Genomic DNA, 14,575 nt, shown 5'->3' on the forward strand with positions numbered 1-14,575 from the left:
TGTTTTATAATCCAAACTCGCATTTCCAGGCACTTTGGTCCAACTCAAAGGAGGCATCCTGACCATGGCGCTGCTGGATGCTGCTGGAACTCTGCTGCCCCCTTCCTGCGAAGCGTGGTATGACCCCAACGCCTCAGACGAAGAGAAAGAGAAGGTCCGGAGGCGCAGGCCGGCCACGCCTCCATCCTCACAGGAAGGCCAGGACTCCCAGTTTGCCGTGCTGTGTTCAGAGAAGCAGGCCAAGGTGGTGGCCATGCCGTCCCAAACCAGCATCTACAAACACAACATCACCGAGACCTCGTTTGTGCTGCGCGTTGACGTGGTGCAGATGGCCGGGGCCTACTGCATCGCCTGTTTCTGTGCCAACGGCCACATTATGACCCTGAGGTATGCACTGGTACTCTGCAGTTTCGATACCTCTGATCAAAACGCCTCACCTCTTTGACTTTCCTGCCAAAAGTGTTAATATGTGGTATCTGAACACAGCTAATGAAGTCGTTTGTAGAACTTGTAAAAGCACCACGTCCCTCTGACATCTTTCTGTGTGCTGGTTACAGCTTGCCCAGTCTGCGGCCTCTGCTGGACATCAACTACTTGCCACTGACAGATATGCGGATAGCCAGAACGTTTTGCTTCTCTAACTTGGGCCAGGCTCTGTACCTGACTTCCCCCACCGAGATCCAGAGGATCACCTACAGCCAGGAGACGTGCGACAACCTTCAGGTCAGGCAGCGAGGAAATCACCTCATAGGATTGCAATTTTTGACAAACAGCTGATTGACTTCTGTAGGGAGTTTTCATGAAGAGTGAGATCAGAAAGTCCTGTTCCTTTAAAATCGTGTTAATGCCGTTTTACGTGGCATAATTAGTGAAAAACGATGCATAGTTTTCTAAATAAGTTTGGGTCATTTTTGCATTCGGCTCCGTTTATTTTAAACACCTAAAATAATTTCCAGAGCAATCAGAGGTTGCCTGCTTYGTAGAAAATAAAAATGTCTGCCTATGTACAGTGGTGGATACCAACTAGTTACATTTATTCAAGTAACTTTTTGGGAATAATTTACTTTTAGAAGTATTTTTTACTCTGCTTACATTTTACTTTTACTTGAGTGATTTTATTATAAAGTATAAAGTTCATACTCAATCAACTGAGTAACTTTTTGTTAAAGTTTCAGAAGTTTCATGCTGAAAGAAATTCAGCATAAAACTGAATTTGTGGTTTTTGGTTTTTGAGTTATTTGTATGAATTATTTTCATTTTGGTAGTACCAAAATTTCCACATAACTTTATATGCCTGCCTGTCTGCCTGATGCCTGTCTGACTATATGTCTGCCTAATTTCATTTTTAAATATCATCAAATGATTAATGTTTTCATCTGTTACTCTGTAGCTGGATCCATATCAGCGCCTCTGTGAAGCACAGTGGTGGTGGTATCATGCTGTGGGGAGGCTTCAAAAGGAAGCCTGAAATGAATTCTGATGACCAATAATTGCACTGGATTTTATTTTTTGTACTGACAGCTAAATATAAATACCTTTTTTTTGTAGAAATTTATTTTCTTTTTTCTTCCATTTCACAAATATGCTCCACTTTGTGTTTGTCATGTAAAACCTCAGTGAAAATCGTAAAGTAAATTTTTGTTAACTATTGAAGGGTGTACAGACGTTTTGGTAGGAAATTGCATTATTTCAAATCCTGGGTTGTGTTTTTGTTTGTAAAGCCGACGTTTAGACTGAACATCCTGTGGGAGAATATATTGAAACGGACGTGCTGATGCTTTTGTCGTCCTCAGGAAATGCTCAGCGAGTTATTTACCCCCGTGGAGACGCCGGAGGCTCCGAACAGAGGCTTTTTCAAAGGCCTTTTTGGCGGAGGAGCTCAGTCTCTGGACAGGGAAGACCTCTGTGAGTGTGCAGCGTCCTTCGGGCGTTACATAAGGCCGCTCTAAACTTCTACATCACATTTACATAATACCTCCTCTCCGTTCTCAGCAGTTTTCCCATCAGTGATGCTTTCACTGCCCTTTCATTTCTCAATAGACCAGTGAGCGTTGGCTCGCTGCTTAAAGCTGCTACCAAGATGTTACCTTATGCGCAAACAAAGTCACTTTACTAAAGTTTGTCTAGAGAACATATCATTGTCAGTTTTTTATACACTTTGCTTTTTTTTGTTGTTATTTAATGAAGATAAAACTAACTCTCAGAAATAAGCTTCCATGTTTCGATGCATCTGGTGACATCACATAAGGCAATTCAGTTTTTTGTGTGTTTTTTTTTGAGTATGTCTACTTGTAATCTTAGAGGGACGTATAAACTAGGATCAACTCTTTATATTTATTTTTGTTATGGTTTTAACTGGAACTGAAACGATTAATCGTGATGAATCGATTATTGAAATAATCGTCAGTTAATCTAGTAATTGATTAGTCGTTAACTGCAGCATAAAGACTTAAAAAGAAGAAAAAAAACAATATATTCACAGCAGTAATTAACCAAATCTGTGCCAAATACATATCTGTTAGGTGAAAACACCTGACAGTAAAAATGTGTCACCCAAAGCTCCTCCAGTGTTATAGTTTCAGCTCCACCTGGTCCAAATCCACTAAAGGAAAGCCATGTTGTTGCATTTTAGGCAATGAAATGTTTTACTTAATTAAAAAAGAAATTTGCTCATTTTCATCTTTTAATGTAGTTCTAGTATTGCATGTAAAAAACCTTTAAGTGGGTGAATGAAAAATCAGCAAAATGTGCCACTTCGTTTTTTTTTTTGTATCAAATTAATCAAATAATCATCAGTCTTTTTTTTTTGTCTTGTTTTTGTTTGCTAGTCGGCGAAACGGCGGCCGGCAAGGCCTCTCGTAGCCTGGCCCAGCACATCCCAGGCCCGGGCAGCATGGAGGGCATGAAGGGCGCGGCGTCCGGGGTGGTGGGCGACCTCGCCCGCGCCCGAGTGGCGCTGGACGAGAGAGGGCAGAAACTGGGAGAACTGGAGGAGAGGACGGCAGCCATGATGGCCAGCGCAGAGTCCTTCTCGAAACACGCCCACGACGTACGGAACCGCCTCCGCTTTCACCCGGTTTGTTTTCTTGTTGTTCTCCCTCTGAAATCAATCTGTTATTTTTCTTGTTTCTCTCCCCAGATGATGGTGAAGTACAAAGATAAAAAGTGGTACCAGCTCTGATGACAGCGAGCGGAGAGCCGGACTCTGTCATGCACACCAGTATGTCCGGGGAGCTGGGATTCCTCCTCTTCTCTATTTTTTTTTTTTTTTCCTGTTTTTCTCCGCGCGGGCGTGCGGTCGGGCGGGCTGGACGTGCTCTGCTCAACAGATTCATGCTCTTTCTCTCAGCACAATAATCTTCACTCTCCATCACTCCAGTCGACAGACGAGAAGCAAGCTCCTTGGCTTCTCTTCTTCCGTTTCACCCGACAGCGATAGAAGATCGACGTATATCCACACCTGTTGCTTTTCGAGTGAAGACGGGAAGGGAGGAGGGACAATTCTGCAAATATGATGTACTCTGGGTGGCCTGGCTGCACTTTCCCACCCCCCTTTTTTTTTTCTTTCTAAGCCCTTTATTGTGTCTGCCAAACACAGCGAACTTAAACGAGGAGAAAAGTCTGATCCTTCGAAACGAATCGAGTGAACACGTGAGGCTCCACAGGAGTGACTGGGAAGGACTTCTGTTTCGTTTTTCTGTCCTTTTTCTCTTGTTTTCTCCATCTAGAAAGGGCCTCGAAGCACTTAGAGTAGTAGAGTAGATAAATTGGACAAACAGATGCTGGATCTGTTGCCTCTTAACTGAACAAGGGCTGGTAGTTCAGTAGTTTGCCATCGACATTTTCACGGCTACCGAGTCGCTTTTCGGGCGAGAATGTTTTCTGAGTCACTTTGGTTTTTATTTAAAGTAGAAAAATATTTTGGCATTGAAGATTGTGTGTTGGGCATTAAAAAAATAAATGAGCAAAAAAAAAGTGCTAAAAATGTTTACCCCCAATGAAGAGTTTACATTGTTCTCCAACAAATGAGTTGAGACACTGGAAAACCCCCGAGTGCTGAAGTCAGATCTTGTGACAGGCTAAACAAAGATTGTTTTTATTTTAACAAGGATAAATGTTGGGGTTTTTTTAGAAGTTTTCTGAGATAAAAATCAACCTTTTTTTTCATCCTGGTGTGGCTAAAGATGATTTTTGTCTATTTTTTAAATATTTTTTTTTAGATGCACATGGAAGAAAAAAGCGTGTTTGTCTTACAGCACAACGGAAGTGGTGATGCTGTTTGTGTTGGTAGACATGACCGAGCACAGTGACGTGCTCCACACAGTGCCACAGCTCGTCTCTTTATGAACTGCTCTTTTAAACACTCTCTCTCTCTTTTTTGTTTTTGTTTGTTCGCCTTTGCCTCATGAAGCGTAAACGCTAACCTCTAGTTATGTGTACGCTACTGTGACTTGCAAAAGTATTCATCCCTTGTGAGCTATTCCTCATCAAAGAAGAGCGTGGTTGTGAAGGATCGGGAGTATTTTGGATGGTTTTCGTGTTTACAAATTCAAATCTGTAAATTGTGGTATGTTTTAGTTTTCAGCCCTGTCTTTATTATGATAATGACAGGGCTGTCTTTATTATTGGCTTTATTACAGAGCAAATGTTAAGTTGCTCTGTGACAACTTAACATTTTTCCTCAGAGCTTCAACAAACGTTGACTAGATCGTTCTAACAAAGCAACAGATTGTAATCCAAATCTTTAATGCTTTGGCTCGTCATCACTCTTCGCCACAGAACTCTGCTGCAGCTTCCATTCAATACAAAAGGTCCCACAGCATGATACTCCCACCGCCGTGGTATTTTTAGGGTGACGTGCAATGTTTTTGACTCCAGTCTGCTGTGAGATGTTCAAAACTGAAGCTTCTCCACAGTTGTATCCCTGACCTGTCCACTGTCTTTTTTTTTTTTTTGGTCTTTGTGATATTTGTTTGCAATTGCTCTTTGCAGATCAGCCATATTTTATTCCAAGCTTAAACTACACACAGTTCCACTCCATTTGCTAATTAGGTTGCACTTTTTATTTTGTGGGATCACATAAAAAGGAGGCTGAACAGACAATAAATGCCACATTTTTTTTTAATTTTCATTGAGGACAATGAAGTTTGTAACATAGTAAAGTAAAAAAAAAAAGTTCCAAGGGGTATGAATACTTTTGCTAAGCGTTGTACAGGTTTGTGTATGTGAAAATGCGTATACGAAGGAATATGTGTAGTATGGCCGCCATATTGATGCAGTGCATTACATCAGATCTCTACAGGTTAAATTAATTTTTCCTGGAGTGTTTTGTCAAAAAAAAAAAAAGATTCAATATTTTTGTTTCCTTTCACAAACTGCAATGATCTGCTGCTGTTACAAGCTAACATAGGAAAAGCAAGACTTCAAATTGCTGCCAAATGCTGTAAATAGCGCGACGGTTTGACCGCGAATCTGAGCGCGCGAGCTTCGGCAACACTGTACGCTTGCGGCCATGTTGTTTTCTGACACCAAAGAGTTACCTTTATTTCACAGAGTTGTCTTTATTTATGTATTTTTCCCCTCCGGAATACTAAGAGCGTATTTTGACACTCGTCGAAGTCTACTGTGTACACGAAGGAGAGCAGACTGACTTTTTTTTTTTTTTTTCTCGTATAAGCACGACACTTTTCTGCACCGTCTCGACCTGCTTTGATTTTTTATTTTTGTTCAGAAAGGTGAGCAGCGCGAGCTGGAAGAGTTTCTTTCCAAACTGATTGATCCACTGGAGAGAAAAATCTAGAGCCGTCGGCTGGAAAAGACCGAAATGTCTGAACCCTGCGGTGGATTACGCAGCAGTTTTCAAAGAGACCCTTCACTTGTCAGACAGCTGATTTAATCTACTCCACTTTATACTACTGAGATTACCCCATTTGGAAGAGTAAAATATGTGGGTTTTGCACTATTTTTTGTACTCTGTAAAATTTTGCTATGATTTTTAATGTGTCCCATTTTCCTTTTTTTTCTCTTTTTTTTTTTTGAAGGACCAAAACATCGTAAACTTGTGCTTATTTATATCATTCGCTGATTATGATTTCTTCATTCTCAGATTTTGTTCATGTCAGATTAAAGAAACTATAAAATATTTATATTTTAAAACAAATATATATATATATATATTAAATGAAAATATACTTTTATTTCAAAATCTATTAAAATAAGTACTTTTATGTCATTTTGAGATGGAGGAAGTGACGTCTATGTCCAACCAGTGGCTCTTCATTACTCTTCATTCAGAAACCATTTTCCTGTATCCAAGTCGCTCATCCGATTTTAAAGCTTTGCTACTGCAGCAGGATCACCTCCTTCTGCTGGGCTGCTGGGTTCTTTCTACTAAGTGTGGCCTCGACTTTAAAAGTGCTTCAGTTTGCAACTTGTACGTCCTAAATGGTCTCTTATTGCACATTGAAGGATGCATGATATTACGTGTTTACAAACTTGAAACGACCATGTATTATCCCTCTTAGAGATCGTCTGTTCTGGCATTTGTATTTAGCACCACGTTGAACAAAAATCCTGAAGTTCCCGTTTCGCCTCCCTCATGCGGTCGTGCCAGTCGTATAAGTGCGAGGGGTGGAGGGAGGGGCTGGGGGATGATGTACATTTTGTTTTTCTCTCTCTCTGGTATATTTGTTAAGGTCACTGTTTGCTTCGGAGAACCTCTCGCTTTTCCCCCATTGCGCTGTAGAAACGCGTCCCGCAGTCGAGCATCGTGCCGGAGAGCTCTCGCCATACTTCCGTCCATCCATCCGTCTTCTGGGATGATGAACATCTGTGGAGTTGCAGTATTTTGTTTGGAAAAAATAAATAAATTTTGTACAGTTTTATTAAAATCGATTTCACATGGATGTCTGACTTAATCTGCTGCCACAAACAATTTAGACTGTAGATACAGTATATATAGATATTATTGTGCAATGGAAAAAAAAATAAATGTAAAACCCAAAGTAACATTTGTCCTGTGGTTTCTGTTCTTATGTAGTTAATCGTTTTATTGAGAAGTTTTTGACACTCATCAGGTCACAGTTCCAGTTGTGAATTTACTGTCCTAAATAAAACAAAACAAATACAAAACTTATACATTTTTTTTTATTACATTTGCCTCACTTCTTCTGTGGTTAGATGTTAAAGATTCCCCTGATATTTTTTTAGACTTCATGTGTCATCTTTTAAGAACCGCCAGGTTTAACATATCCGAGTTAGACAGATGTATGTTTTGGCTCCCATTAAATTAGTTGATCCCTTTTATCCACAACTTATCAAGCAGCATCAACCATATTTAAGAACTCTAATCATTTGATTTTCTGTTTCATTTCCTATCAGAAACACATTTCTTTGACTAAATCCGTCTGAGACGAGAATCGTTTTGGGCTCAAATTAATTCCCCTCATTAATTGGGAGAGAAACCACACTTTTTGTGGTTTCTCAAGTTCTGGCTGAATATTGAAACGCTTCTCAAACTGCCCTGCAGGTGGCAGCAGCGCTCGGCGTACTCTCGTCATCCGGCCGGCGGGCAGGGAGCCACATCGGTCGGAAGCCGGGGCAGCAGCAGCATCCTCACTGACTGAACTGTCTGCAGAAGCGGAGGGGCAGGAAACTTAAAACGCGGCGTAGGTGCACAACAAACTGAACTAAATGCGCTCTGCTCGCCTGGAGGTTTTTTTTCTTTTTTGTTTTTTGACGCTCTGTTTGTGACAGTAGCGACTTGTTTCGGCTGCTGCCTCCGCACTCTCTGCTCCGGATAAATGTTTGATGGAGCTCCGCGTCTTTCGCCGCTGCGATGAATGAAACAAAGAGGATGGACGCAGTCCTGGGGAAACATTAACGCGGTTTGTTCCCGGATTGAGAGAAAGTATCAACTTTTAAGGTAACTCATTACTTGTAATATGGAAGAAGTCTGAAAGTAGAAGAACTTCGCTGTAATGCCTAAGATGCAGTCTCGCGCTTGTTCGGACCGTGAATTTACCTCATTTGTACACTTTTACGTGACGTCACAGGTTGAGGTCATTAAAGCCTGAACCTTCAGCGGGGTACATGACCTGAACACGCCTGATAATTTCAGGTAGCGCCTTTATTTTTTATTATTATTCTCTGAATGCTTCAAATATGAGTTACCTGTGCTTTCTGAAACTTACCAGCAGATGTGCCTAATTTGGAGAGCTGAACCTGGTTCTGTTTGTGTTGCATGGACCACTCAGCTGCACTGCCAAGGGGGAGATGATGATGATGATGATGATGATGAGTATGAATTAAATTCGCCTTGTTAATTCTGTCCTAAGATGAGCCAGGGGGCAAACCTCGTCCTCCAGTGGCTCTCGAAGCTCCACCTGGCCCAGTACGTCGAGTCTTTCCTTGACAACGGCTACGACGACCTAGAAGTCTGCAAGCAGATCGGAGAGCCGGATCTGGACGCGATCGGCGTCCAAGTCCAGTACCACAGGCACCGGCTCCTCTCAGCCGTGCAGGAGCTCATAGAGGAGGACAGAAGGAGAGCACCTGGCTACTATTTCACCTTGGAGCCTCTGGAGGCTTCTGCTCGTCACCACGCCGACAGAGCGCGCGACCCGGGGTCGCTGAGGTCACACGCGCAGACCACGGCCGTACACCAGGCCTCCTGTCCCGGAAACCACAACCCGAGGTTCACAGACTGCAACGACTTTGTGACTTATCCCAAGCTGAAGCTGAAGGTGCTGATAAGAGACAAGCTGGCAAAAGATGGAATCAACCTGGGACAAGCACCTTACACCCACAAGGTAGGGAACTGTCACCCTGTGTGTTTCGCTCTTTGTTCAGACTGGATGCTGGCTCGTCTGAAGCTGTCTCTTTGAGTTTAATATGCTCACTTTGCTGTGTGTGTGTGATGAAGAGTGTGACGAATTCCTTTGATGCTGCTGACGTCCATTGATTCCTCTTTAGGGCTCTTGGGGATGTGTTGCTGTCTTAGGCTGCTGCAGGGATTCACCGCACTGTTAATGTACTCAGTCTTTTTAAATTAGGCTTTGCTGACTTGATTTATTTGCAAATTTCCACTCCCTTCTGATCTTTCCTGCACATTTTTTTTAGATGGAAGTAAACCCACTTCCTGCAACTACAACCATCTTGTTTTTTTTTTGTTTTTTTTTTGCGTGCCTCATTTTGTGCAAGAAACGGTTTAGAAACTATTAAAATCTTGAAAAGGTTTGACTTGTTGCCTTCTGTGCTCGAACATGCAGAACATTGATAAGCCTATTAAAGGCAGGTGTGGCTGATTACGGGCAAGTTTTTAGTCAAAACTAAATATGCCATCTTAAATTTTCCTTCTCTAGCAGGATTTTTTAGTATGACTCATGAGTCATTACTGTGAATTTGAGCTGCGATTGTATTACTATTGTTTTAGTTTAGATCCTTGGTGTTCAAATGTTTTGCCACAAAATCAAAGTCTGCAAGCTCAGGAAATGTTTTGTTTTTTTCTTTCAGCAGGAACCGGGCAGTGGAATAGAAATTGAAGTTTTAATGCAACAACATATGAAAATGTTTTACGAGTATCAATAGTTTTACCTGTTAACTATGTGATTGCACAAGTTGAAATTGCAGAAAGAAATTTGCTTAATGGAAGCTTTAAAATTTTGAAACAACTCACCGATAAGTTTTTGTGAGGATGAGGTGGTTTTACGGCTTTATTGAAATTAGTGTATTTCGCAAAAAGGAAACGCTTTTTGCATTACACGAGTCACGTGATCAACAACTGAATGCTACTACTGACGGAAACGGTGAAGAAGACGACAGGAAGTGGTAGGAAAGAGATGACGCCACTTTTTTTTTTTAACCCTTTACGTTCTAAATTTAAAATCTCCGCCTGGACGTTTTTGCTTATTTTAATTGTACGGAGTTCTTTAAATGTCTTGTGGGTAAATATATATTTGCCCATTTATCCATAACAAATGGAACTTTCGATATCTAGCAGTTATTTTTGCAATTTGCCAGCATCCCACAGATTAATTTCACTCCCTGCTACGGCGGGAGAGAAATTACCGTAATAACCCGATATCGGTTGGAAAGCGCACGTCTCACCTTTCAGAAACCGTTGTAGTTTTTCAGATAGCGCAACGTGTGGTGGAATTACGGTAGATGAACAGAATACCTGTGCTCCATTTAGGCCTGAGAGGGTTTAATGACTTATCACTTAAACTCATTCTTATGTGATTGTAATTGCATCTCAAATTTAGTGGAAATACTGAAATTTTGAAATGGTTTTTCTGGATGTTAGCGGAGTATCATGGAAACGCATCTACTGTTGATCAGTAGTTGTTGCTGATGGGTCAGCAGGACCAGGAGGTCTGTAGTCCAGGCCTGTATGTGCGCTGTTGATCGTTCTTCCATCAACGATCCCCTGCAGATCTAAACCCAGGCACTGTGTTTGTCTGGACTGTTTCTGTGGTTTGGGCCTCTGATGAACTGTTGACCTGTTCATGGCCTGCTTCCCCCTCTTGACAGCTGGCATAGGTTTTATTCCCTCTGACCTCAAACAGGTTGCATCTGGTATAGAAAAATGCATAGACAGCTTAGTGTGAAGGAAAATACTCTAATCCACTGAAGGCTTTACACTATACTTAAAACATAACCAGCAGCAGTGTACAATTTGGTTGAAGATGGCAGATGTTTGCTTCATGTGGATCATCTACTGACGGTGTTTCTTGTGTCATGATCCACTTCCTGCAGGACCGGCTGGTTCATGTGGCTGCAGAGGATAGTTATTGCACTCAGCCTGTGATATACTCAGAGGACAGTCTGTGGTCATCCAGGTGAAAAGAATAGTGACAGGTCTGGCTTGTTTTCAGCAGACTGTCTCTGACTCTGAGGAAGGAGGCACTGATAAAACTCTGGATGTTTCATCAGAGAAAATGGATGATGATCGTTGTAATCTGTCCAAAGTGTGTCTGTTTTCGCTGTACCGTACCTGACTGTCGGGATGAATCTCTACCATCCGGCCCTGTCAACTGTGACTGAAGAACATCTCTACATTTTCAGGCTTTGTGACTGGACTGACCACAAAACGGTTTTGTTCGCAATCACACTGTAATGCCTAAGCACAGTTTTGACCATAAATAAAACGCATAACCCGTTTCGCTCCTGCTGTCTGACATTAAAGTACACGAAACGTTTCCCGTTTTGGGTTAGTTTTACCAAAATTTAAAATTAGATTTTTTAGAGAACAAAGAATAAACGTAATGTAGTACGAATTTAAATATTTCGGAAAACCCACTTGGCGATGATGCTTTGTATGCTAAGAATAGCTTAGTTGGCAACATTTGAGCTAATTAGATTGAAACCAGTGAGCGTATTTCAAGGCAACAACCCAAACTCACTCTTTTCTTGTGTGACGACAGAATAAATCAAGACATGTTTGGATGAAAAATGTTCATATCGGCCCCAGATCAAAATAATAATAATACACTTTATTATTTATGTAGCATCTTGTAACAATGCCTTGCATTGATCCAAAGTGTTTAACAAGATAAAACAGTGCTCGTTAAAAAAAAACACAATTAAAAAAAAAAAGTAAAATGAAATATAAAAATACTAAAAGTTGAACATCTAAAACCCTACAAAAGCAGAAGACGTCATACAGCTGTTAAGTGAGTGTTACGATTCAAAATCTAACATGTTTGAAAAGCCGCTCAGCATGGAAGAAGCCATTTCAACAGCAGTAAGATTAGTTTGCTGAAAGGTGTGTGTGAGCAATGCGGTCTGCAAACCCGACTCTGTTACACCAGTTCTGTCCGGAGGATTGGACCAAACTTCCAGCAAACAATCGTTTGTCCTTCCACACATGTGGGAGGACAAACGTAACTTTGAACCCCATCATGCAGCTTAAGAGGGAATTCTACCAGAAACTAAACAAATGCATGGAAACTGCTGAGTTTGAAGAGAATAAAAGTAAAAAATGGTCTCCATGATGATGTCATTATTCTGGTATTTAGCAAACAGAAATAACTTTGGTAATCCTGTGAGCTTAAACTGGGAATGTTTAGTCTGCTTAATGTCACCGAGACAAGAAAAATATCTGGTTTCAGTTGTTTGTGCATTTCAGACCAGTCAGGCCAGATGTTGGTTCCTGTCTGATTGAAGTGGTGTGTCGTATTTCTGCTAATAATAAAGAGCATTTTGAGTGCCTGCTAACACAATCCTCAGTCGTATGCCAAACGGTCTTGTTTGCCTTTGGTGAAGATTACCCACTTTGGCGTATTGGCCTTATTTTGACAATGAAAATTTAATTTCCATCTGCTGCGCACAAGGCTTTAAAGCGGTTTCTGCTTTCTCCCAGTGCCGAATAGCTGTGGCCAATTTCTCAGTTGCAGGCACAGGCAGCTGATGAAAGATTCAGGAGTTACTAACGACTAAGAGCAGAGGAACTTTCTAGTTGACTTCTGACCTTTTTCGAGCGGCTGCAGTGAGTAAATGCATTGTTAGACTTAAGCCCTTCTCTAATCTTCTGAGATTGTTCCCACTGAGTGATCATCACTAACAAATTATTGATGTCTAGCGTTGGTTCTCTTGCCTTCACCTCTGCTCTTAGCGTTTAGCGTGTCGGGTCGTCACTCATGCTTCATTTCTGAGAGATCCGGGCCAGCCTTTTCGACACACTAAATTGACCCCCTTCAGTGCGTCCGCTGAGACGGCGTGTGCGGTCGTTTCATTCGTTTTCATCGTGACCGAGTGTCGCTGTTGGACTTGGGAGTCAGTCGTCAGCGAGGAGGGATTTGAAGCCATCAGCTGGGATTGGTTGGCTGCATGTGAACAGCATTTTGAAGCAGTTTGGCCTTTCAGGTTCACCAGATTCAGTCCATTAACACAACTACAGGTATATGTAGGCCACCACTGCTATTTTTTACCCCCTCCCAGTGTGAGTACCGTAGCTTCAGGCGGAGCTGGGATGATATTTTTACTTTGATTTGTACGAGGTTTTCACTGTCTGATTATCTGAGGGGAAAAATACACCAAGGTGTTTTTAAAATCAAGAAAAAGAAAATAAACATAATGGTTTTTTGTATAAAACAGGGAAGCAAGCATTTTTTTCCTACTACTCCTAAAAGAAAACATGACATGATTATTATACAATTGTACTAATATTTATGTAATGTTTGGATAATATATACTTAGAGGTTTTCTGTAAATTATCATAGTTTTCTGACAATTTTCCTTAAAGAAAAATAAACATTTTGGCCAAAGTTTTGAAATCAGTTTAAGTGTAATCAATATGTAAGATGCAAGACTTGCAGTGAAATCGGTGGAATACTATTGAGCCAAAATCCTTTTTTTTTGTTGTTTGTTTGTTTTTTATTAAAAAAGTTAAACAGCATTTGGGTAAAGTGTAACCTTACTTCCTAAGTTATTTCTTATATAAAGTTGAAGAAAAACAGAGCTCATAACAGAACATATGATACCAGTGGATAAAATCTTTTTTTTGTATAATGTCCTTCTAAACCCATTTAACGTCAAAATAATTTTTTTTTCTGTTTTTCTTTTTACAAAGTAAGCACAATTTTAACCTAAAAGAATTAAATTGTATGGTTAAAATGCAAAGTGTAATAAATTCCATAAAATAACAAAATGTAACAGGATTAAATAAAAAAATTGCATTAAAAATCATATGGGCTTCTAAGGGGGTTTGAACTCTGAACTCTAGTTATTGAGCAGTTCACATCACACAGAAACGGGAAGCTGCAGCAGCCAATACATTCTGTCTTCCTCTGTTTTTTCATCTTGAGGATCAGTGTAAAGGGTGAAAAACTGAATTTGAATATTCACAAAACTTGCATTTTTTTAATATATTGAATTAAAAGATTTTCCATTGTGACGAAACATTTGCAAGGCTCTGTCTTGTCCTCAGCTTCGATTCACTAATTGATGTACTTTAGATTTCCTATGTAGTCAAATGTGAGCACATGTAATGTAGCACTTTAAAAAACCATGTTCATGTTGCTGATTCTTGATTCTTCAACTCCTTTGGGATCATCCAGATTCTCCTGACAGAGTCCGTACACAGATCAATACAATATGGCTTCAGAAACTATAATTACTACTCTCTGCTCATGGTAATGGGATTCTTTCCTCTGTAGTTGGTAATTTGGTGATTTAATTTCAGTAAAATCCTAACTTTTTGTTTGCAACATGTTGTATCAGTATCTTAAAAAGCATCAAAACCTCAGAGGCCTTTGTCCATTGCTTTGCCTAAACAAATTCCCCAGTCTGGTGAATACATCTTAGTTGTTTGGAGGGTTTTTTGTGTTTTTGCTTTACCAAAGAATCGGAGGACAATAAGAACCAGCAGGCCCCTATTGATACAAGAAAGGAGGATCTGAATAGGACCTGACAAAACACAGGGTCTGCAGCAGGCAGCTGCCTTTGCCAACCAGAGCCTGAATGAGGCGGCGCTTGTTGAGCGTAGTTGGTTTTAAAATACCAACTGTATGTACGTATGTTATGTGACTCGAAAGAAACAGGAAAAATGTAAATGAATGAAAGGAGTGGCCTTTTA

The 14,575-nt window shown here is 40.7% G+C and overlaps 2 protein-coding genes across 8 annotated transcripts in view; both read left to right on the plus strand.

Annotated features, from left to right (window-relative positions):
• stxbp5b (syntaxin binding protein 5b (tomosyn)) overlaps nucleotides 1–7,008 on the plus strand; it is a 43,196-nt gene extending 36,188 nt beyond the window's left edge. Inside the window, exons 24-28 of the mRNA XM_017302406.1 lie at nucleotides 30–387; nucleotides 558–723; nucleotides 1,794–1,905; nucleotides 2,829–3,049; nucleotides 3,140–7,008. Of these exons, the coding sequence (XP_017157895.1) occupies nucleotides 30–387; nucleotides 558–723; nucleotides 1,794–1,905; nucleotides 2,829–3,049; nucleotides 3,140–3,181 (899 nt within the window). The 3' untranslated portion in view covers nucleotides 3,182–7,008. The remainder of the gene's footprint in view (nucleotides 1–29; nucleotides 388–557; nucleotides 724–1,793; nucleotides 1,906–2,828; nucleotides 3,050–3,139) is intronic.
• Nucleotides 7,009–7,549: 541 nt separating this feature from the next.
• Nucleotides 7,550–14,575, plus strand: part of sash1b (SAM and SH3 domain containing 1b) — a 61,406-nt gene continuing 54,380 nt past the window's right edge. Inside the window, exons 1-3 of one of the 7 annotated variants that reach the window (XM_008399054.2) lie at nucleotides 7,550–7,924; nucleotides 8,055–8,119; nucleotides 8,196–8,810. In XM_008399054.2, the coding sequence (XP_008397276.1) occupies nucleotides 8,337–8,810 (474 nt within the window). In that variant the 5' untranslated portion in view covers nucleotides 7,550–7,924; nucleotides 8,055–8,119; nucleotides 8,196–8,336. Of the gene's footprint in view, nucleotides 7,925–8,054; nucleotides 8,811–14,575 lie in introns of all 7 variants that reach the window. The other 6 variants (XM_008399055.2, XM_008399056.2, XM_008399058.2 and 3 more) reach the window with 6 other exon arrangements.

The sequence above is a fragment of the Poecilia reticulata genome, linkage group LG22, assembly GCF_000633615.1.
Source record: "Poecilia reticulata strain Guanapo linkage group LG22, Guppy_female_1.0+MT, whole genome shotgun sequence".
NCBI classification, from domain to species: Eukaryota; Metazoa; Chordata; class Actinopteri; order Cyprinodontiformes; family Poeciliidae; genus Poecilia; species Poecilia reticulata.